The sequence below is a fragment of the Acinonyx jubatus genome, chromosome B1 (genome assembly GCF_027475565.1).
Source record: "Acinonyx jubatus isolate Ajub_Pintada_27869175 chromosome B1, VMU_Ajub_asm_v1.0, whole genome shotgun sequence".
NCBI lineage: Eukaryota > Metazoa > Chordata > Mammalia > Carnivora > Felidae > Acinonyx > Acinonyx jubatus.
The window spans coordinates 111886223-111909661 of record NC_069382.1 but is presented as its reverse complement, the minus strand read 5'-3'; the positions used below and the strand labels follow the sequence as shown (position 1 = coordinate 111909661).

The following is a 23439-nucleotide window of genomic DNA, read 5'->3' as shown; positions in this document are numbered from 1 at the left end:
CATGGCTCCTGGAATCAAACATACACTGGCCATAGACCAGAAAGAAGAGGTTCTGGCTACTTCTGTACTCTTCATATATGTTTGTCAAATATGAAAAGACCCTGTTAATCCATATGCTTACAATGGATGCAAGTTACCATGTATAAACTATATTTCATACATAATTAACCTTGAATTAAAAAAAAATCAATGCTTGGGAAATAGGTTTCTATGAGAAGATCCTGGAATGACTGGGTTTATTTAATTAAAAAAAGATAAATTCGGGAATATTTTAATGTTATTGGAAATCCAAGTGCCAGTTTTCCCTTCCACATTAAGGGTCACTCTGCACCATTATATTTGGTACAAAGGGGAGAAAATTACGTTCAGCCATGTCTAGTTGACTTGGCTTCAGATGGTGTGCAGTGCTCTTGGCATGTCATTCCAGAAGACGCGTTCAAGTCTAATCCTTTTTAAGGTCTCCTTGTCAGGATAAGATTTGCAGACATGCCAGTGTACTTTTAAGTGTCCATGAGGTACCTGTTAGAAAATAAACATACACACACATCTCCCAAGGACCAACACAAATTCTCAGAAATAATACATATTAAACACATGAAAAGGAAGAGAGTCATTTCCCTAATTGACTCATAATTTACAAGGTTTTATATGTTCACAATAAAATTGGCTCTTAATTGCCCCATTTACTGACCCCTTAATGGCAACTTCCTTAGCTATACAAACACTCCTCTTGTTTCCATTCTTTAACCCAGTTTTTCCCACAACATGGTCCTCAGACTACCTGAATCGGAATGATCTGGAATGATGGTTAAAAATGCTGGCACCTGAAAACAAATGTCTAAGGAAGGTGCATGTTAAAAAGCCACCAGGTGATCACTATACCACCAAAACTTGAGAACACCCATTTTCACTGCTATGAGGAAAGGATTCATTTTTTTCCCCCTCTGTTTCTACTGGATGCAAAACAAGAGCAAACTCTCCCTGCCACTTTTTTTATTTTAGAGATTGTGTGGTCCCAGGAATGGGTTGTAAAATTGAGTAGTGTATTCTGAAGATTTTTTTCTGGATGTGCACGCCCACCTTTTGGAACTGGCACAAGGGGGCAAAGTCCTGAGGGACACAAAGGAATAGATGTGCACAAACACCCAACTAACAGGTAAGCCACAGTGTTCAGTGATTTCTGTTTAGTTCTCAACGTTTGGTGGTTTCTTCCTTCTATCCATCTGTCCTTTTTTCCATTTAAAAAACTTACATATATAAGTGTATAGAATTGAATGAACACGATATTTGGTTTGTGACATAGCCTCATCATTGGTTCGTGCGCGGTCTTTAGTCATTCAGTCAGCTACTTTAAATAAAGCAATAACTACCTGAGAACATACCACTAAATTGAGAGCTAGGGCCTTGAGAGTAACTTACAATTAATACCACATGATACCTCCTATCAAACTATCCTTCGTCATCCTTCCCCCTCATCCCGTGTTCAGCACTAACTGCTTTGCTTATGGTGTACTTCTTTTTGATATTTAAACGCATCGTTAAAAAATGCGTTGTGTGTATGTTGTGGTTCATCATTTTTGAGTGCTGTATTATATTCTGCTCTGAAAATAGGTCATAGCTTATTAATCTACTCAACTGCTGGGAGCATCTGTGTGTTTCCAGGTTTTTCCTGTTATGAACAGCACTACTGACAATATGAAATACTGAAGAAAAGGTGGATCTTCGGGATCTCTTGCAAGTTGCTGGTAGGAGTATAAACTGGGGTAACGACTTTGGTGGTAATAGTTTGGCATTATCTACCTAAGTTGAGCATTCAGATACCCTAAGCACTCAGCAATTCCACGCCTAAGCACACACTCAACAGAAAGTACGGCGATGTGCAAACGCAGATGTATACAAGAATACCCAGAGCAGTGCAGTGGGGCAGCGCAATTGGAACAAGTTCAGAACCCTCAAGCGCAGGTAATGGGGCTGGATGGGGGTGGGAGAGCCCGAGGTAGAGTGCAGCAGGGGTTTGAAGGGGAAGAGAGGTGGGAAAACAACCACCTGAGGTCAGTTAGTTCCACCTATAGTTCTCAGTTTCCAAGTACTGACCTTTCAAACCCGGACACTAGTGCTGGGGACCCCTGGAGCTGAGGTCTGAAGGCCACTCACTGTGTGGCCCAAGGTGATGGCGAGGGTGGAGCCAGTGCAGAGCCCGTTTCCCCTCCTGTTTTCCCTTTTCTCCACCAAGCTGAGCTGGTGGGCCTCCTTCCCGGACCACCCTGCCCCCACCTTCAGACTCCCAAGTTCAAACCACCCCCACCCAGAGAAGTTCTCAGTTTCCTCTCTGTGGTTTCTTCAACCTCGGCCTTTGGGAAGGATCAACAGTTGTTCAGCAACCCAGTCATCTGTGTGGGTGTTTTCAAACTTGGTACTCAAAGCTTACAGTTAGCAAAACCTCAGGCTTCGGAGCACCCTCCGTATGTATATTTCAGTTCCCTCTCACAACTTCCTAGGAAGTAGGGAGCATCGGTGTGATTATTCTGATCTCACAGCTGAAGACACAGATTCTGAAAAAACAAGTGACTCACTAAAGTCACAGGGTGATTAAGTGGCAGAGCTGGAGGACAAGTTCTGGCTCCTGCCTGGTTCGGGTGACACTGCACATATCTCACTGTTTCCTTAGGCGTGTGTCTAATGTAAAGACAGGTTTCTTGTGGTTCCCATTGCACAGCAGCTCTCTTGTTAGAATTTTTTCTAGTTGTTTTTTGTGATAGTAGAAGGAAACCATGTTTTAAAATGCTATTTGTATGCTCAGACACCTTAGTGAAGGATCATGCCTCTCTGTCTCAAAATACAAGAAAATGGATTAAAGGTCTCACAACAAATAAATCTCTTTGGAAACCCTTTTTAATGGGTTTTTAATGGGTGCTGCTGATGCCCTGTCCAGACTGACCCCTTTTATTAGGCTAGGACAACCAGCCCCCAACTACTCTTTATTTTTTTTTTAATTTTTTTTCAATGTTTATTTATTTTTGAGAGAGAGAGGCAGAGCGCTATCAGGGGAGGGGCAGAGAGAGAAGGAGACACAGAATCCGAAGCAGGCTCCAGGCTCTGAGCTATCAGCACAGAGCCCATTGCGGGGCTTGAACCCATGAACCGTGAGATCATGACCTGAGCCGAAGTTGGACACTCAACTGACTGAGCCACCCAGGCCCCCCAAGCCCCCAACTACTCTTAAGTGTTGACTGCTAACGACTCAGGGCTCCCCTTTCTCCAGAAGACTGACCTCTGCCCAAGGGAATTGGCTATCCCAGAGATGTCTGGAAACAGCCCCCTCCTTGGCTTGTAGCTATTGACTGCATGATCCTGTAAAGGCCAGGGCCCCTTGTCTGAAGCAGGGTTAACTGGTGCCATACATGCTCCAAAGACACCAGTGCGCTCCTGGTAAGGGTAGCTCTGCTGCCTCTTTCTCTGATTTCTCCTGTCCCCTTGCTTCTTTAATCCCTTCCTCCTGAATGCTCCTCCAATAAATCATTTGCAAAAGAATTCCTGTCTCAGGCTCTGCTTCCGGGGAACCCTACCTAAGATATCCTTCAGTTAATTGAGAATGTATTAATACATTCTAGGTGCTATAGAGTAGTATGAAAAATGTGGTATATTTGATGTTCAACATTTACCTTTTCTAATGTCCTTTGAGACTTCTTCTTTTTGCTATGATCTAAAAGTGTGCCGTTTAATTTCTTAGTGTTTTGGTGATTTTCCTGTAATCATTCTGTTATGGATTTTTAGATTAATTCCATTATGACAAGAGGATCTACTTTGTATCATCTATCAGTCATGGTCCAATAATAAAACCACCAGGATATATATGTTTATCTATTTTATATATAGATATGACATATGTGTTATATATATAATATAATATATATATTATATATATATATATATCCCACTAAGTCTGCTTTTCATATACATGCACATATGTTTATGTTTATATTACATTTATAAGGATTTGTTACAGGGATTTGACCTTATGCAATTGTGGTGCAATCTCTGCAAGGCAGGACAAGCATTTATTTGGAAAGAGAAGGCAGATGTAATGTGTGAAGAACAAGATCCGGAATCCAAAGAATAAGCCCATGAGGACAGGCTGAAACCCATGTTGGTTTTGGTTGCCTCTGACTTTAACGGTATGAGTGTCATGCATTAGCTGGGTCCTTCATCATGAACTCAACACGTAGCTCAGGCCCAGGAGCTGGAGGAGCTAAGGGGGACTCAGGGGAAGTGGGGCAGTTGCAGCCCAGTTGCTGCCTCACACCAAGGAGGTGAGTCAGCATAGCAGTGACAATGGGTGTCAGCTACAAAGTGACTGACGCTTCGCTGCCTCCCTCAGTCTCAAAGCTGAGTCTGTTTTGCGCCCTACCCAAATCCAAAACAAAACCACCCCAGTCCCTCCTTCCTCAACTTGGAACCTATGCACATCTCCTTAAACTGTATTTAATTTTCAAATAAAGACAGTAGCAGCTTCATGTTTCCACTGACCATGACACAGCTATGCCATATACAACCTCAAACACACATCCCTTTCCCCAAAAAAGGATACAAAATCCACCCCTGACACACACTTTTAAAAATCTTTGGATGATGTTTATCTTTGCATTCCAGAAATACTCTTCCTTATCCCTTTTGTGTACTAGCAGCATTATTTTCCCTTAATGATCAGTATCAGTCATCCCAATGAATTAAAGTAACCACTCTCTTTGCCTGTTGATTCAGTGGCATGACAAACCCTAGTGGCCGGCAGGCAGTCTCAAGTTTTAGGAAGAATCATTGTTGTGTCCACTAGTGGAAGTGTTATTCCCTTTGGAACCAAGACCTCCCAACCAGCGAAGCCTAAACTTGTGGGGCTAGGAAGCAAAAACTCTTCTAGTGGATCATTGCAGTTCATAGGGAGAGGATTCACTTTCATGTCCACCCTGTGATTCCCAATCCCATGAATTCTAGGGAAAGAACACCATATATTGTCCACTAATTTAGACCATTTACTGCATTCTGAAGGACATTTCTCCAGCCTTGCAAGATGCTGCCACCATCACTGGGTCATAAAAAGGCTGCTCCACCATTCTTGTAAGCTAATTGTTTCAGGATGATGGAAAACATGGGAAAACCAGTGAACTCATGATCATGGACCCTTCTCCACATTTCATTTTCTGTGAAATGAGCTCCTGTGTCAGAAGTAATTCAGTGTGTAGTACCATGATAGTGGACTTATTCTGGAAATCCATGAATGATAGTTTTGGTGGAAGCATTGAGGCAGGAAAGGAAAATCCGTATCCAGAGTCAACTATCTCCTCCAGTGAAAATAAAGCGCTATCACTCCCATGGTTGAAGAGGTAAACTTTAATCAACCTGCCACTCAGCATTTGGCCAATTCTCTGGGAATGGTGCCATTCTGGAAGTATAGCATTGGCTTCTGCTGTTGGCAGATTGGGCAATCGGGTGTGGCTGTAGCCAGACTGACCTTGGTGAGCAGAAGTCCATGTTGCTGAGTCTATGCATAGCTCTTATCCCTGCTGCTATGGCCATTTTTTCATTACCCCATTGGGCAATGGCGGGAGTGACTGGGTGATTGAATCAGAACATCACGAGGAAATTGGTGTTTCTGTAAAATCAATCTGTTTGATTGAAACCCTTTAGAAAAGAGGGATTAAGTAAAGACGCAGTTCTGGAAGAAAAAAAGGAAAAGAAACAAACTTAAAATCTAGATAGACACCATAGGTTAGTAATCTCAGGAATATCATACAGCAATATTATTAATGAAAAACAAAACCAAATTATTGAATATTTGAAAGGAATGGGTGATTATTTTTTAATCTCCCCATCTTCTCTCTTTTTCTTTTTAAAATTCGTATACCAAGGAGATCAGAAACTACGTGTGAGGCATGAGGGGGCATGGTTACAATCAGCGAATCCTCAGGGTGTTCTGAAGGAACAAATGTTAGGGGATCACAGCTCCCTGCAAATCATTCTTGCTTTCTAAATCTGCGTTTTCTGCTCCCATAGTCTCATTTCCCCTTCAAATCCTGTGTTACTGCTGCAATTTTCTTTCTTTCTTTCTTTTTTAAAGTTTATTTATTTATTTAGAGAGAGAGAGAGAGAGAGAGAGAGAGAGACAGTGAGAGTGGGGGAAGGGCAGAGAGCGGGAGAGAGAGAATCCCAAACTGGTTCCACACTGTCAGTGCAGAGCCTGACTCAGAGCTTGAACTCATGAAACTGTGAGATCATGACCTGAGCTGAAACCAAGAGTTGGACGCTCAACGGACTGAGCCACCCAGGCACCCCTTTGCTACAATTTTCTTCTCTCTAGGGAATGAAAAAATGCATCCTGGATTTATACTTTCCTTGGGGCAGCTGCGTTTCAGTTCACAGATGATATTGTTATTGGTATAAAAAATAGCAAGGATGCATAAATCGGCATTTGGTGGCCAATGTTTTGTTATGTTCAGGTCAATATTACCTAGTAAAATTATTGTATCTTTGTTACCGTGTTGCTTGAGTGAGTTTTCCTAATTAATATTTTTTGTGTCTGTTACTGACTGATAAACTGTGTTTTTCTGTTGCTTCTATTACTTCAAAGCCAACTTATCAAACTAACTGGTTTTACAACATTTCATTAGTAGATTCAACCATCTATGTCAATTGATTACTCTTGTATGCCTCTGACCCCAAGATTTTTAAATGATGTGGAAGAGAGATGGCGGCGTAGGAGGACGCTGGGCTCACTGCGTCCTGCTGATCACTTAGATTCCGCCCACACTTGCCTAAATAACCCAGAAAACCACCAGAAGACTAGCAGAACAGATTCTCTGGAGCCAAGCGTAGATGAGAGGCCCACGGAAGAGGCTAGGAAGGGCGGAGAGGCGGTGCGTGCTACACGGACTGGCGGGCGGGAGCCGGGGCGGAGGGGCGGCCCGCCGGCAAAGCAGAGCCCCCGAGTCTGGCTTGCAAAAGCAGAGGGGCCGGACGGAGTGTGTTCTGACAGCAAGCGGGACTTAACATCTGGAAGGTTATAAGCTAACAGCTCTGCTTGGAGAACGGGAGGGCTGGAGGACAACGGGAGGGAGAGTTGTTGAGCCCCGGACGACAGCTTGGCGGGGAACAAAGGCGCTCGCCAGTGCCATCTCCTTCGCCCATCCCCCAGCCAAAATTCCCAAGGGAGCCAGTCAGGGAACTTGCTTGCACCGTGCAAACACCCAAGGCTGTGCTTCTGGGGATCCATCCCTCTGGCGGCAGGTCTGACTCACTCCCGGTGCCTCAGGGCCCCTCCTGAAGCGGACCTCTGAAGGAAAAGCGAGCTGAGCCTGCCCCTCCTGCCCCTGTGCACCTTGCCGATCCACCCCAGCTAATACGCCAGATCCCCAGCACCACAAGCCTGGCAGTGTGCAAGTAGCCCAGACAGGCCACACCACCCCACAGTGAATCCTGCCCCTAGGAGAGGGGAAGAGAAGGCACACACCAGTCTGACTGTGGCCCCAGCGGTGGGCTGGGGGCAGACATCAGGTCCGACTGTGGCCCCGCCCACCAACTCCAGTTATACACCACAGCGCAGGGGAAGTGCCCTGCAGGTCCGCACCACTCCAGGGACTATCCAAAATGACCAAACGGAAGAATTCCCCTCAAAAGAATCTCCAGGAAATAACAACAGCTAATGAACTGATCAAAAAGGATTTAAATAATATAACAGAAAGTGAATTTAGAATAATAGTCATAAAATTAATCGCTGGGCTTGAAAACAGTATAGAGGACAGCAGAGAATCTATTGCTACAGAGATCAAGGGACTAAGGAACAGCCAGGAGGAGCTAAAAAATGCTATAAATGAGCTGCAAAATAAAATGGAGACAACCACAGCTCAGATTGAAGAGGCAGAGGAGAGAATAGGTGAACTGGAAGATAAAATTATGGAAAAAGAGGAAGCTGAGAAAAAGAGAGATAAAAAAATCCAGTAGTATGAGGGGAAAATTAGAGAACTAAGTGATGCACTAAAGAGAAATAATCTACGCATAACTGGTATTCCAGAGGAGGAAGAGAGAGGGAAAAGTGCTGAAGGGGTACTTGAAGAAATAATAGCTGAGAACTTCCCTGAACTGGGAAAGGAAAAAGGCATTGAAATCCAAGAGGCACAGAGAACTCCCTTCAGAGGTAACTTGAATCGATCTTCTGCACGACATATCATAGTGAAACTGGCAAAATACAAGGATAAAGAGAAAATTCTGAAAGCAGCTAGGGATAAACGTGCTCTAACATATAAAGGGAGACTGATAAGACTTGTGACGGATCTCTCTACTGAAACTTGGCAGGCCAGAAAGGAATGGCAGGAAATCTTCAATGTGATGAACAGAAAAAATATGCAGCTGAGAATCCTTTATCCAGCAAGTCTGTCATTTAGAATAGAAGGAGAGATAAAGGTCTTCCCAAACAAACAAAAATGGAAGGAATTCATCACCACTAAACCAGCCCTACAAGAGATCCTAAGGGGGATCCTATGAGACAAAGTACCAGAGACCTCGCTACAAGCATGAAACCTACAGACATCACAATGACTCTAAACCCATATCTTTCTATAATAACACTGAATGTAAATGGACTAAATGCGCCAACCAAAAGACATAGGGTATCAGAATGGATAAAAAAACAAGACCCATCTATTTGCTGTCTACAAGAGACTCATTTTAGACCTGAGGACACCTTCATATTGAAAGTGAGGGGATGGAGAACTATTTATCATGCTACTGGAAGTCAAAAGAGAGCTGGAGTAGCCATACTTATATCAGACAAACTAGACTTTAAATTAAAGGCTGTAACAAGAGATGAAGAAGGGCATTATATAATAATCATAGGGTCTATCCATCAGGAAGAGCTAACAATTATAAATGTCTATGCGCTGAATACGGGAGCCCCCAAATATATAAAACAATTACTCACAAACATAAGCAACCTTATTGATAAGGATGTGGTAATTGCAGGGGACTTTAACACCCCACTTACAGAAATGGATAGATCATCTAGACACACGGTCAATAAAGAAACAGGGCCCTGAATGGTACATTGGATCAGATGGACTTGATAGATATATTTAGAACTCTGCATCCCAAAGCAACAGAATATACTTTCTTCTCAAGTGCACATGGAACATTCTCCAAGATAGATCACATTCTGGGTCACAAAACAGCCCTTCATAAGTATAAAAGAATTGAGATCATACCATGCATACTTTTAGACCACAATGCTATGAAGCTTGAAATCAACCACAGGAAAAAGTCTGGAAAACCTCCAAAAGCATTGAGGTTAAAGAACACCCTACTAAAGAATGAATGGGTCAACCAGGCAATTAGAGAGGAAATTAAAAAATATATGGAAACAAACGAAAATGGAAATACAACAATCCAACTGCTTTGGGATGCAGCGAAGGCAGTCCTGAGAGGAAAATACATTGCAATCCAGGCCTATCTCAACAAACAAGAAAAATCCCAAATACAAAATCTAACAGCACACCTAAAGGAAATAGAAGCAGAACAGCAAAGACAGCCTAAACCCAGCAGAAGGAGAGAAATAATAAAGATCAGATCAGAAATAAACAATATAGAATCTAAAAAAACTGTAGAGCAGATCAATGAAACCAAGAGTTGGTTTTTTTGAAAAAATAAACAAAATTGACAAACCTCTAGCCAGGCTTCTCAAAAAGAAAAGGGAGATGACCCAAATAGATAAAATCATGAATGAAAATGGAATTATTACAACCAATCCCTCAGAAATATAAGCAATTATCAGGGAATACTATGAAAAACTATATGCCAACAAACTGGACAACCTGGAAGAAATGGACAAATTCCTAAACACGCACACACTTCCAAAACTCAATCAGGAGGAAATAGAAAGCTTGAACAGACCCATAACCAGCGAAGAAATTGAATCAGTTATCAAAAATCTCCCAACAAATAAGAGTCCAGGACCAGATGGCTTCCCAGGGGAGTTCTACCAGACGTTTAAAGCAGAGATAATACCTATCCTTCTCAAGCTATTCCCGAAAATAGAAAGGGAAGGAAAACTTCCAGACTCATTCTATGAAGCCAGTATCACTTTGATTCCTAAACCAGTTAGGTTTAGATTCCTAAACCAGAGACCCAGTAAAAAAAGAGAACTACAGGCCAATATCCCTGATGAATATGGATGCAAAAATTCTCAATAAGATACTAGCAAATTGAATTCAACAGCATATAAAAAGAATTATTCACCATGATTAAGTGGGATTCATTCCTGGGATGCAGGGCTGGTTCAACATTTGCAAATCAATCAACGTGATACATCACATTAATAAAAAAAAAAGATAAGAACCATATGATCCTGTCAATCGATGCAGAAAAAGCATTTGACAAAATTCAGCAATGTTTCTTAATAAAAACCCTCGAGAAAGTCGGGATAGAAGGAACATACTTAAAGATCATAAAAGCCATTTATGAAAAGCCCACAGCTAACATCATTCTCAATGGGGATAAACTGAGAGCTTTTTTCCTGAGATCAGGAACACGACAGGGATGTCCACTCTCACCGCTATTGTTTAACATAGTGTTGGAAGTTCTAGCATCAGCAATCAGACAACAAAAGGAAATCAAAGGCGTCAAAATTGGCAACGATGAAGTCAACCTTTCACTTTTTGCAGATGACATGATATTGTACATGGAAAATCCGATAGACTCCACCAAAAGTCTGCTAGAACTGATACATGAATTTAGCAAAGCTGCAGGATACAAAATCAATGTACAGAAATCAGTTGCATTCTTATACACTAATAATGAAGCAACAGAAAGACAAATAAAGAAACTGATCCCATTCACAATTGCACCAAGAAACATAAAATACCTAGGAATAAATCTAACCAAAGATGGACAAGATCTGTGTGCTGAAAACTATAGAAAGCTTATGAAGGAAATTGAAGAAGATATAAAGAAATGGAAAAACATACCGTGCTCATGGGTTGGAAGAATAAATATTGTTAAAATGTCAATACTACCCAAAGCTATCTACACATTCAATGTAATCCCAATCAAAATTGCACCAGCATGCTTCTCGAAGCTAGAACAAGCAATCCTAAAATTCATATGGAACCACAAAAGGCCCCGAATAGCCAAAGTAATTTTGAAGAAGACGACCACAGCAGGAGGCATCACAGTCCCAGACTTTAGCCTCTACTACAAAGCTGTCATCATCAAGACAGCATGGTATTGGCACAAAAACAGACACATAGACCAATGGAATAGAATAGAAACCCCAGAATTGGACCCACAAATGTATGGCCAACTCATCTTTGACAAAGCAGGAAAGAACATCCAATGGAAAAAAGACAGTCTCTTTAACAAATGGTGCTGGGAGAACTGGACAGCAACATGCAGAAGGTTGAAACTAGACCACTTTCTCACACCATTCACAAAAATAAACTCAAAATGGATAAAGGACCTGAATGTGAGAAAGGAAACCATCAAAACCCTAGAGGAGAAAACAGGAAAAGACCTCTCTGACCTCAGCTGTAGCAATTTCTTACTTGACACATCCCCAAAGGCAAGGGAATTAAAAGCAAAAATGAACTATTAGGACCTCGTGAAGATAAAAAGCTTCTGCACAGCAAAGGAAACAATCAACAAAACTAAAAGGCAACCAACGGAATGGGAAAAGATATTTGCAAATGACATATCGGATAAAGGGCTAGTATCCAAAACCTATAAAGGGCTCACCAAATTCCACACCCAAAAAACAAATAACCCAGTGAAGAAATGGGCAGAAAACATGAATAGACACTTCTCTAAAGAAGACATCCAGATGGCCAACAGGCACATGAAAAGATGATCGTCGTTCCTCATCAGGGAAATACAAATCAAAACCACACTCAGATATCACCTCATGCCAGTCAGAGTGGCCAAAATGAACAAATCAGGAGACTATAGACGCTGGAGAGGATGTGGAGAAATGGGAACCCTCTTGCACTGTTGGTGGGAATGCAAACTGGTGCAGCTGCTCTGGAAAACAGTGTGGAGGTTCCTCAAAAAATTAAAAATAGACTTACCCTGTGACCCAGCAATAGCACTGCTAGAAATTTACCCAAGGGATACAGGAGTGCTGATGCATAGGGGCACTTGTACCCCAATGTTTATAGCCACACTCTCAACAATAGCCAAATTATGGAAAGAGCCTAAATGTCCATCAACTGATGAATGGATAAAGAAATTGTGGTTTATATACACAATGGAGTACTACGTGGCAATGAGAAAGAATGAAATATGGCCTTTTGTAGCAACGTGGATGGAACTGGAGAGTGTGATGCTAAGTGAAATAAGCCATACAGAGAAAGACAGATACCATATGGTTTCACTCTTATGTGGATCCTGAGAAACTTAACAGAAACCCATGGGGGAGGGGAAGGAAAAAAAAAAAGAGGTTAGAGTGGAAGAGAGTCAAAGCATAAGAGACTCTTAAAAACTGAGAACAAACTGAGGGTTGATGGGGGGTGGGAAGGTGGGGAGGGTGGCTGATGGGTATTGAGGAGGGCACCTATTGGGATGAGCACTGGGTGTTGCATGGAAACCAATTTGACAATAAATTTCATATATTAAAAAAAATAATAAAAAAATAAAATAAAATAAATGATGTGGAAGAGGGGCCCCTGGGTGGTTCAGTCGGTTGAGTGTCTGACTGTTGATTTTGGCTCAGGTCATGATCTCGCAGTTTGTGAGTTTGAGCCCCACATTGGGGTCTGAGCTGAACAGCATGGAACCTGCTTGGGATTCTCTGTCTCCCTCTCTCTGCCACTCCCCCACTTGTTCTCTATCTCTCTCTCTCAAAATAAATAAAGACACGTTTAAAAATAAACAAACAAAATGATGTGAAGAGAAAAGCACTAGCCCAGGAGTGAGATTTACGTGGCTGCCAGTCTCGGCTTTGCCTCTAAGGATGGGGGGTACTTCATTCAGTCATTTATGGCCTACAGTTTATCCATTGATCAAACAAAAGAGCTGCACCAAAGATCCACTCTGAAGGAAATACTAAAAGACTGTTCTATAAGAAAAAAGGAAAATAATTGAAGGGGGAAGAAAGAAATGAAGAACAACTAAAAATACATATATAAAACATCATTCATATGTATATACACATATATATGCCTAAAATTATAGACTTATAACACAAAACAGTAACATTCAGAGAGATAAATGAAAAAAAATATTCTGAAGTCTCTGTATTGAACAGGAAGAAGATAAAAATTCCAGTCAATATTGCATTATTGGATTTTAACAAATAAATATTTGGTTTGCCAGAATTTAGTTTAGGACTTTTGCACATATATATATTTGAGATATCTCTCTCTCAAATTCTATGTATGAATGTAAATATAATATAAAATATATAATGCATGTATATAGAATTCTACATATAGTCTATATATAAAACAATGCATCATGATGAAGTTGAGTTAATTTCAGATTAGTTTCACATTTGAAAATAAATCTGAGTGTATCACCCATGTAATATTTCTGCCAAAATGTTTAATGTGAATTTAGTCATGAGGAAAATTATACAAGTTCAAATTGAAAAACATTCTACAACACGTCCAACTGGCTTGGAATCTTCAAAAATGCCAATGTGATGAGAGAAAAAAATAGGGAAATATTCTAGATTAAAAAAGACTAAACAGAAGTGACAACTAAATGCTTCACAGGATCCTTGATAGGTTTCTGAATTTTTTAAAAAAAGGCTTATAAAGGACAGTATTGACACAGTTTAGGAAATTTGGATAGGAGTTAAATATTAGATAATGTTATAAATTAATGTTAAATATCTCTAATATGATAATTGATTTATAGGAGAATTCCCTTGCTTAGGGGGGAAAACAAGGTGAAATATTTAAGGTAAGTTGACTTGATATCAGCAACTAAATCTCATATGGCTCAAATGGCTTAGCCAAAGCCAAAAAGTTTATGTGTAATAGTATATAGCCAGAAAACCAAGTGGAACAAAATATTACAATTGGTGAATCCAGGTGAAGGATATATAGAATTTGCATTACTATATGAAGTTTACTTGAAGGTTGAAAATTTTTCAAAATAAAAACTTGGGGAAAATATAGAAAAAAATGTAAAATACAATAAAATGATATAACAAAACATATAGTGGTTATTGATGTGAAGGAAGTCAACAATGAAATCCAAAGGATAATGTAAAGTGGCTTTAAGAGAACACATAATTAAAGGAATTCCATAAAGAGAAGACTGGAGCATTGATGGAAAATACACAGGCATCACAAAGGAATAAGTAAAACTGTACTCTCAGATGAAATATTATATATGTATAAATCCAAAAGAATGGACAAACGTTTGGAATTTGCAAGTAAGTTTAGCAAGTTTGCTGAAATAAAGTCAATATGCAAAAATCAACTTTATTTCTAAATGCCAGGAATACGTGGAAAAGGAAATTTAAAAAACGATGTTATTTGCTATGGCACTAAAAATATATCAAATATCTCTGAGTAAACTAACAAAATGTAGACTCATCAAAGCATAGATTCCTTGCTTCAGAGCCATCAGGAGGTCTTGAATTTTCCCCACTTCTACTTCAGCTTGATGTCCTTTCTTGGAATTTGAGCTTTTTTCTTTCTCTCCCTGAGGAACACCCATCTCCTTCCTCTTTACAAAGAGCCCAGTATAAAGCCTGTATATCTGCTTGCCTATACAGCCCACAAAGGAAGTCTTTCCACTTAGGTGAGCACCAAGTCTTATTAGAAGGATGTAGGCAGGAAAACTCACTGCTCTTTTTATTTTTAAAATTTTTTTAATGTTTATTTGTTTTTGAGACAGAGCATGAGTGGGGGAGGGGCAAAGAGAGTGGGAGACACAGAATCTGAAGCAGGCTCCAGGCTCCGAGCTGTCAGCACAGAGCCTGATGTGGGGCTCGAACTCACAAACTCACAAGTCATGAGATCATGACTTGAGCCAAAGTCGGATGTTAACCAACTGAGCCTCCCAGGAGCCCCGAACACTCACTGCTCTTTAAGGCTTCGCTAGTAAAGGACACCTGTGGCTGTTCTCCCAGTCCCCAAAAGTATGATTCGGCTGGACATACTTGGCAGTTGGAGTAACCTTCACACTGGGTCCTTGACCTGTGGAATAAAAGCTACCATAGTGGAGAAGGCCAGGTGGAAGCCTCTGACTGCCCTTCTACACACCTGCCCTCACTCTCTCCTACCAAGATGATAAGTCAAAGACAATATCATATTCTGGGTATTGATGGTGGAGATTGGTGCTGCTCTTAAAAGTCTAAAGGATGTAGGGGTGGCTGTTCCTATCATTTCCCCTCTTAACTAGCCGACTTGGCTTCTACAGAAACCAGGTTGATAACTGGGAAGTGACTTTACACTATTGCAGACTCAACCAAGCAGTAGCCCCAATTGCAGCTGCAGTGCTAGACGTGGTGGTGTTGCTAGAGCAGGTGACTAAGGCCTCAAGTACATGATATGTGGTCATTAATTTGGGGAATATGTTTATTTTAACCCATTTAGAAAAAAAACCCAGAAACAGTTTGCCTTCTTTTGGAACTAATGCTATTCTTTCTTTACACTTCTGCTCCAGAGCTAACGTCAACTCTCCTGCCCTCTGTCATAACGTAGCCTCAAGAGATCTGGACTATCTGGGCATTCTGAAGAATATCAGTGACTCATTACAGATGACATCGTTCTGATCTTGTAGGAAGAGAGGTAATATACTGGAATACACTATATAGTATCCTAGAGTATGCTAGTATATTAGAAGCCTCTGTAAGACATGTTTGCTCAAGAAGGTGGGAGATGAACCCTACCAAGAATCAGGGATCTATCATTTCAGTAAAAGGGACGATGGCCACATTATAGATACACACAATGGTGGCCTTGAAAGACAGTGGCAAGGGAAAAATTTCCAATGGTAGAACTTTGAGTTGTGCGTCAGATCATCCACTTGGTATGTAAAGGAGAAGTGAGGTGATCGTGTGTATGGATTCATGAGCAGTGGTGAATGGCTTGGTCAGCTGATCAGGAGCCTGAAAGAAAGTGTCAGAGCCTGTGACAAAGGGGGTAATGGGTAAAGGCACAGGAATGAATACATGGAGTAAACATCACATGTTAAAACGTTTTTGTATCACCTGTTAACATCCACCAAAAAGCACCCACCATGGAAGAGGTACTGCACAACCAAGCAGACAAAATGACTTGGCTAGTTGACATTAGCCACTTCACAAAAGGCAAAGTGGGTACATGGGCAGAGTGGTCATAATGGCAGAGATGGAGGCAATGTGTTGGCCCACAGCATGGTCTCCCACTTGCCAAGACAGATGTAACTATTGCCCCTTCTGAATACCTAATCTGCCTGCAGCAGAGACCAAGAGTGAGTCCCTGACATGACACTATCCCTTGAGATCAACTGGCCTCTTGGTGACAAATTGACTACATTGGGCCCCTTCAGTCTCGGAAGAGCCAGTGGTTTATTTGCACAGGAATAGACATCTATTTAGGGTATGGGTTTGCCTTTGGGTCTCCTACTTACAGAGCCTAAGCTATAACCACAATCTAGGGGCTTATAGAGTGCCTGAGACACATGGAATCCCACAAAATATCATCCAAAGGGGAACCCACTTTACAATGAAAATGGGTAGGGCGGGCCCATGACCATGAAATAGGCTGGTTGTATTACATTTACATTATCCAGAAGCTGCCACTCTGGTAGAGCATTGGAATGCCCTTCCCGAATAAAGGTACAGCTAAGGAGCCCACTTAAAGGTCATACTCTGTAAGGATGGGGTGCTATCCTTCAGATGGCAGTATCTGCACCCAGTCAGGGACCTCCATAAGGCACTGTGTGTCCCCAGGAGGATCCTAGATCCAAGGGGTGAAACCAGGAATGGCCCCACTTACCATCGATGACTCCGTGTAGAATTTTGTTTTTCCTATCCCTACAGCTTTGGAATCTGTAGCATTGGAGCCTCTGGTCCCCAAAGGGGTGTACTTTTGGGGAGGGACAAAGTCAGAGCTCCGCTAAACTGTAAGCTCCAACCGACACATGAGGACCTTGGACGCCTTGCATCTAGAAAGCGGAGTTGGAGTCACCATATTGGCAGAGTTAATTGACCTTTATCTGTAGGAGGAGGCAGCACTGTGGTTCCACAGCAGGGGAGGCAGGACATCTGTGAAACTCAGATGGTACACTTTGATATCTCTTGGTACTCCTTGTCTAATTGTAGCTGTGAATGGATAGTGCCTCAGCCCTGGCTTGAGAAGGGCATAGTTTCCAGAGGAATGAGGGTTTGAGACACACCACTACTAGGACGTCCAGAAGTGATGGCCAAAGGTGAGTGGAATGTCAGTAGTGGAGAAGGGAGATGATGAGTACCGGTTGTGGCCCTGAGACTACTTGCAGTGACAGGAGTTGTAGTTTGCTCCACGAAGCTCACTCTTGGAGCTCCCCTGAGGAAGAGAAGTCTCCCCTGAGGAAGAGAGATGCACTAAGGAATCGCTGAAGAGCTGCTCCCCAGATGTGTGGGCAAGTGGATCCATGTGGTACAAGGGGCAGACTGTGGCAGCCATGGGTGTGCTGCTCAGTTTCCCTTCAAGAGGGAGCCTGTGGTGAGGAGTGCAGTCAGCCGACAGCCACTAGCTACAGCATCTTCAAGATCCACAGCAGCATTCAAGCTGGATACGTGTTCCCTGGGAGCTCCCAGCCAGTGAGGGGAGACAGTAGGGCTACCAGGGCCCGGTCATCTCTGCCCAGCAGTTCTTTGTGGGCAAGCCGTGCACTAGCAGAGACTTTTCACAGAGCTGCATCTCAGTCCAAGCTCTTCCTGCTCAAATCTTCCCTCTGACTCTTCTCTTTTCATCCATGTCAGACCTGAAAGCTTTTCCTGACTACTGCTTCTTTGCTTCTTTATCTTTCACAGGAGTTACCCCCAAGCCATCTCTTTTACTTTCAACTATCTTGGGACTCAATCTAGAGACCCAGAGGACCCAAACTGACACCCAATTGTGACATCACGGAAATGAAGGGATTACCAGGAACCTCATACACAGGTAGTCTCTGTTACATCCAGGAACATGTCATTTATTTCCAGATCTCTCCTCCTTATTATGGAAATCTAATTTATAGGCAAGGAAGAAGAGTGGGAATATATCAAAGAATAAAGTCTTAATTTTCTATTTTATACTTGGAAACATATAACGCGGGTATGGGTTGCTTTTGCCTTCTGCAATGAGAAAAGAGAACAAACACTGAGCATGCCCATGAGAGGGTGCTTATAGGGGTGTTGACCTGTGTTGTGAAAGATCTGATGATGTGCTCCTTAGAAGCCAACCACAGATATCTCTATACCCCCTCCTCTTTGCCAGCTCCTGGGAACCAACCTCAGCATTATCCAGCCAGAATCCACAGGGTCAATTATATTTTTAGGAGGAAAAAAGTATTTAATAATGAGACTTTGCTTTTTTAAATAGCTTTTTAATTAATGACAAACTCAGAAAGGAAGATTTTACATTTTCCTCTCAACATCCCTCTCAGTTATCATGAAACAGCCACAGCAGAATTATTCTCTCTTTCTTATGCAACAAAACCCAAAATACAAAGTTTAATAAGTATTAGGAAGGCAATAGAGAGATAATGGGAAGTCAATACTAAAATACTAAAATTCAAATTTCTTCCAAGTTCAGTATATTGGCCTCCAAGTGAATGTCTCACAATATCAGCATGTTGCAAAGAGAATCTGGAGGTCCCATATTTCCTCACTTCCCTTTGCAATGTGTGGTTAGAAGTGTGTGTGTGTGTGTGTGTGTGTACATGGGCACGCGCACCCAAAGCTCCCTCTCTTGTGTGTGTGGGAGTGTGCTGGGTACTGATAAACTTGATGAGAAAGGAAGATGATTGGATGGAAGTTAATTTCCTAACTGCCAGGTAAATGAGTGGACAAGGCGTCACAACCTGACTTAGACAGAGCTGAGGTCTCCTCACTGAGCACAGTGCTTTAACTACTGCTGCCGGTCCAGCTACATCTTTGTGTTTCTGAATATATTTCTTGTGTTCTTTGCTGCCGCCAGGCCCCCACCACGACTCCACAAGATCTTGATTTACCTGGTCCTCTGCCAGAAGTCTGATTTATCCATTTACTTCTTTAAAAAAAAAAATGTTTATTTATTTCTGAGACAGAGGGTTTGCATGAGTGAGGGAGAGGCAGAGAGAGAAGGAGACAAAATCTCAAGCAGGCTCCGTGCTGTCATCGCAGAGCCGGATGCACGCCTTGAACTCACAAACCGTGAGATCAAGACCTGAGCTGAAACCAAGAGTTGGATGCTTACCCAACTAAGCCACGCAAGTGCCCCTGATTTATCCATTTGCTTCTTAACATTTGCTGTATGTGATTTTTTCCAAATGGCTTTGATTTTTACCACCCCTAGTGTTCTGTGCAAAACAAGGGTACGCTTTTCTAGTAAAAATGTTTTGGTTTACATCATCTTTGATTATAGCCCCAAAATATATATAAATTAAATCAATAAAGAATGGTTCATTCATATTTTAAGGCACCACATCTCTAAAGTTAAGGAACCTATTGTACTTTGCTCTCTTATTTCAAACATTAACACATGAGAAGTAAAACCGCCAACTTAATATTCAGTTTGAATCATAAGTTTAGTAGAATAAATAAAGTACTTTCAGAAATCGCAAGTAGGGAATTAACAGGCTAGAGGCTGAACTAATAATCTTGACATGGTTTGGTTTTCACTCGGCTTATTCTTTTCACTCTGTTACCTTTTTATTTACACATCTAAATGAAATGCAAATTCTACTGTTAGAGGGTACAACACAGGTACTAACCGAAGAGACACTTCCATTCATTCTCTATAACCCTGGATATTTATCCTGCTTTAAAATGTTAATCTCTCATGTCTTGAGCCTCTTACTGAGCAGCGAGTGCTTATCTGTGCACAATCCATTTCTCTTTCGGCTGGGATTTTCTCTGGGATCCGAGGTGCCTTCACTGAGCAATTCCGACTGTGCTTCGTTAGGCATCTGCAAGACAGGCGCAGGCGCACAAACTCCAGCAGGCGCGCCCCCCTACGAGCCGCCCTGCCTCTGCAGGGTCGACTCAACAGGCCAGCAGGCAAACAGGACACTATGACACTGGCTGTTCCTCTCTAACCCTGGTGAGTATCTTCTGTGGACCTTTGAAATGTGAGGTCAGCATAAAATCTGGGACTCCAGGGGCGCCTGGGTGGCTGGGTCGGTTAAGTGTCCGACCTCAGCTCAGGTCATGATCTCACAGATTGTGGGTTCAAGGCCCGCATGGGGCTCTGTGCTGCTAGCTCAGAGCCTGGAGCCTGCTTCGGATTCTGTGTCTCCTGCGCTCTCTGCCCCTCCCCCGCTCTTCTCATTTTCTCTCTCTCTCTCTCTCTCTCTGCTTCCCTCTCAAAAATAAATGAACATTAACAAAATTAAAAAAAAATCTGCGACTCCAAACCAAAATTTCAGAAACGTGTTCGCTAACTCTAGCATCCGATTCTCATTGAGAACTCCCTTTTTTGTAGGCTCCTTTTCAATGCTTGCTCAGTTCTCAGCTACGATTCTGTCCTAGCCTTGACAAGCTGCTCTTAAACTGCAGGTAAGAATTGATTTTTAGAATCCGTTTGTGTTCCACCAAGAAACAGAAGCAGTCCTGTTAACAAACCATTTTCTCTCAAAGGGCCTAATGTTTTTCCATGAGAAGGACCTTGCTGAGGGTGCCGTATGTGCGGGCGGCTTCAAGGCACTGAGTGTTCCTTTGTGTGTCCAAGTCATAAACAAATAGCAAATTATGCAACAAAGCCTCTCAAGTTTTTGCCTCTCTGTTTCCTGAGCTGGGGAGCACTTTCTCACACCCTGGGCGGCTCAGGGAGAGAATGGAAAGGCCCTCTGCTGGAAGCACATCAAATGCAGAAACTAGGCCACTTGGTGCCAGATGGTTCTCAGGCCCCAGAATTTGAAGTTTATACTTTAGTTCACTTCAGGACCAAACCCTGGCATTTTGGAGCCACCCTGCTAACGCTTCTGCTGCTTTTAAAGAGTGATGTGCAGCGGGGCGCCTGGGTGGCTCAGTCGGTTAAGCGTCTGACTTCGGCTCAGGTCATGATCTCATGGTTTGTGAGTTCTAGCCCCGCGTCGGGCTCTGTGCTGACAGCTCAGAGCCTGGAGCCTGCTTCAGATTCTGTGTCTCCCTCTCTCTCTGCCCCTCCCCTGCTCACACTCTGTCTCTCTCAAAAATAAATAAACATTAAAAAAAAAAAATAATAATGGTGTGCGGCAATCCGAGGCAGCGTCAGGTGACCCTCCAACAGGAGGATGCTTAGGACATTTTTAATCATTTCTCTTTTTATTTTGAAGGCCCTCTTTGCAGGCTGGAGGAGTTTTTTTTTTGGAAGGAGGGTATGGGAGTGATCCAGTAATAATGGTTCTTTGGTTTTATTCCTTTCAAGTGGTAGGATGTTTGCCTTGAAATTTAATTGTGCACTCAAAATTGCAACAGTAAGCCAACCCTAGCAAAGGTGGATTTTATTCTAAAAATTATTGTACAGTTTTTTTTAATTTGCATTCCTTTCAGTTAATTTTCCAAAGTTTTAACCTTTTCCTCTAAAAACAGAGTAGCAGACTCTTACCTTTGTTCTGCACGGAGTATTCTCAGAGGTCATACTCTCACTTTTGGCTCCGATGGCTTCTTCCACAACTACATCAAGGGAGATATAGTGGAGAAGACAGGATAACATAAAATATTAAAAAAAAACATTTTTTGGGGCCCCTGGGTGGCTCAGTCGGTTAAGCATCCAACTTCAGCTCAGGTCATGATTTCGCAGTCCCTGAGTTCGAGCCCTGCATCAGACTCTATGCTGACAGCTTCAGATTCTGTGTCTCCTTCTCTCTCTGTCCCTCCCCCTCTTGCTCTCTCTCTCTCTTTCAAAAATAAATAAACATTGAAAAAATTAAAAAAAAACATTTGTGCTATCTATAGAAGTACGTTTCATGAAGAATCAAGAAGTAAATGTAATGTGTTTAAAACATGTCACTATTAGAATTGCTGCTTTTAAACTTTTATTGCAACATTCCATCATTATCATTTACAAGTGGCACTGAACCTGCTAGGTATGCCTCCTTCACGTTATTCAAGGGAAATTCGGGGCGCCTGGGTGGCTCAGTCGGTTAAGCGTCCGACTTCGGCTCAGGTCATGATCTCACGGTCTGTGGGTTCGAGCCCACGTCGGACTCTGTGCTGACAGCTCAGAGCCTGGAGCCTGTTTCAGATTCTGTGTCTCCCTCTCTCTGACCCTCCCCTGTTCATGCTCTGTCTCTCTCTGTCTCAAAAATAAAAATAAACGTTAAAAAAAATTTCAAAGGAAATTCTTTGGCCCACGGTCAGTAATGCTCAGCTCTGAAGTGACTTTGAAGCAATGGTGACAGATTTGCCTATCCTACACTCTTCCACCCGGCCCTTCTGAAGGACCTGCGTTAATGCAGGTGTGTGAGAAAAGTGTGCCAGGGGTGAGTGTGAGTGTGCCCTTGGTCCAAAGACAGTGACTACATCACAAATAACTTGGGCCGACTCTCAACTTTTCCAAGATCGATCATCTATGTTGTATGCTCTGTTATTCCTGGCTTCTCAGCCTTCCCCTAACCCCAAACGTCTGAGAAGGGAGCAGAGAAGTGAATCTTAAATATATAACTATGCAACCCCAAAATATCTTAACGTTGGACAGTACGTTTCAACATGGTTTTTACATTCCTAGTTTACTTTCTTTTTTTTTTTTAACGTTTATTTATTTTTGAGACAGAGAGAGACAGAGCATGAACGGGGGAGGGGCAGAGAGAGAGGGAGACACAGAATCCGAAGCAGGCTCCAGGCTCTGAGCCATCAGCCCAGAGCCCGACGCGGGGCTCGAACTCACGGACTCACGGACCGTGAGATCATGACCTGAGCCGAAGTCAGACACTTAACCGACTGAGCCACCCAGGCGCCCCATACATTCCTAGTTTACTTTCAATCTCAGTTTATGCTCATAACAGAAAAACAAATTAACCTACCGAATTATATAATATAGGTAAGCAAAAGCTAAATTCCTATGACAGGGATAATTCTGAATGGCAAAAAAAAAAAAAAACCCTCAAAAGTTAAATGTAATAAGTAAAATAGACAAGTCAAACGGTTCAGCATATAGCAAATGACTGTTGACCTGTAACCTGTAATTTTTATTAATAACGTTTTTCGCATTTTCATGGTACAATGCTGAAATACCATATCCTCCCGCGTCTGTGATGCATAGTACAATTCAGACATGCAGTTTTTGAAAAGCAAAAACAGATAAGGGCGCCTGGGTGGCT

At 42.1% G+C, this 23439-nt stretch overlaps 1 protein-coding gene across 6 annotated transcripts in view; it reads right to left on the bottom strand.

The window, feature by feature from the left end:
• The window catches only part of ETNPPL (ethanolamine-phosphate phospho-lyase), a 44984-nt gene that overhangs the window by 4539 nt on the left and 17006 nt on the right, over window positions 1-23439 (bottom strand). Inside the window, exons 12-13 of one of the 6 annotated variants that reach the window (XM_027062078.2) lie at window positions 21726-21793; window positions 239-519 (exon numbers count right to left, since the gene is read on the bottom strand). In XM_027062078.2, coding sequence (XP_026917879.2) covers window positions 391-519; window positions 21726-21793 — 197 coding nt within the window. In that variant the 3' untranslated portion in view covers window positions 239-390. Of the gene's footprint in view, window positions 1-238; window positions 520-5365; window positions 5711-15152; window positions 15186-15239; window positions 16100-19215; window positions 20107-21725; window positions 21794-23439 lie in introns of those variants that run through there. The other 5 variants (XM_027062096.2, XM_053217075.1, XM_027062084.2 and 2 more) reach the window with 5 other exon arrangements.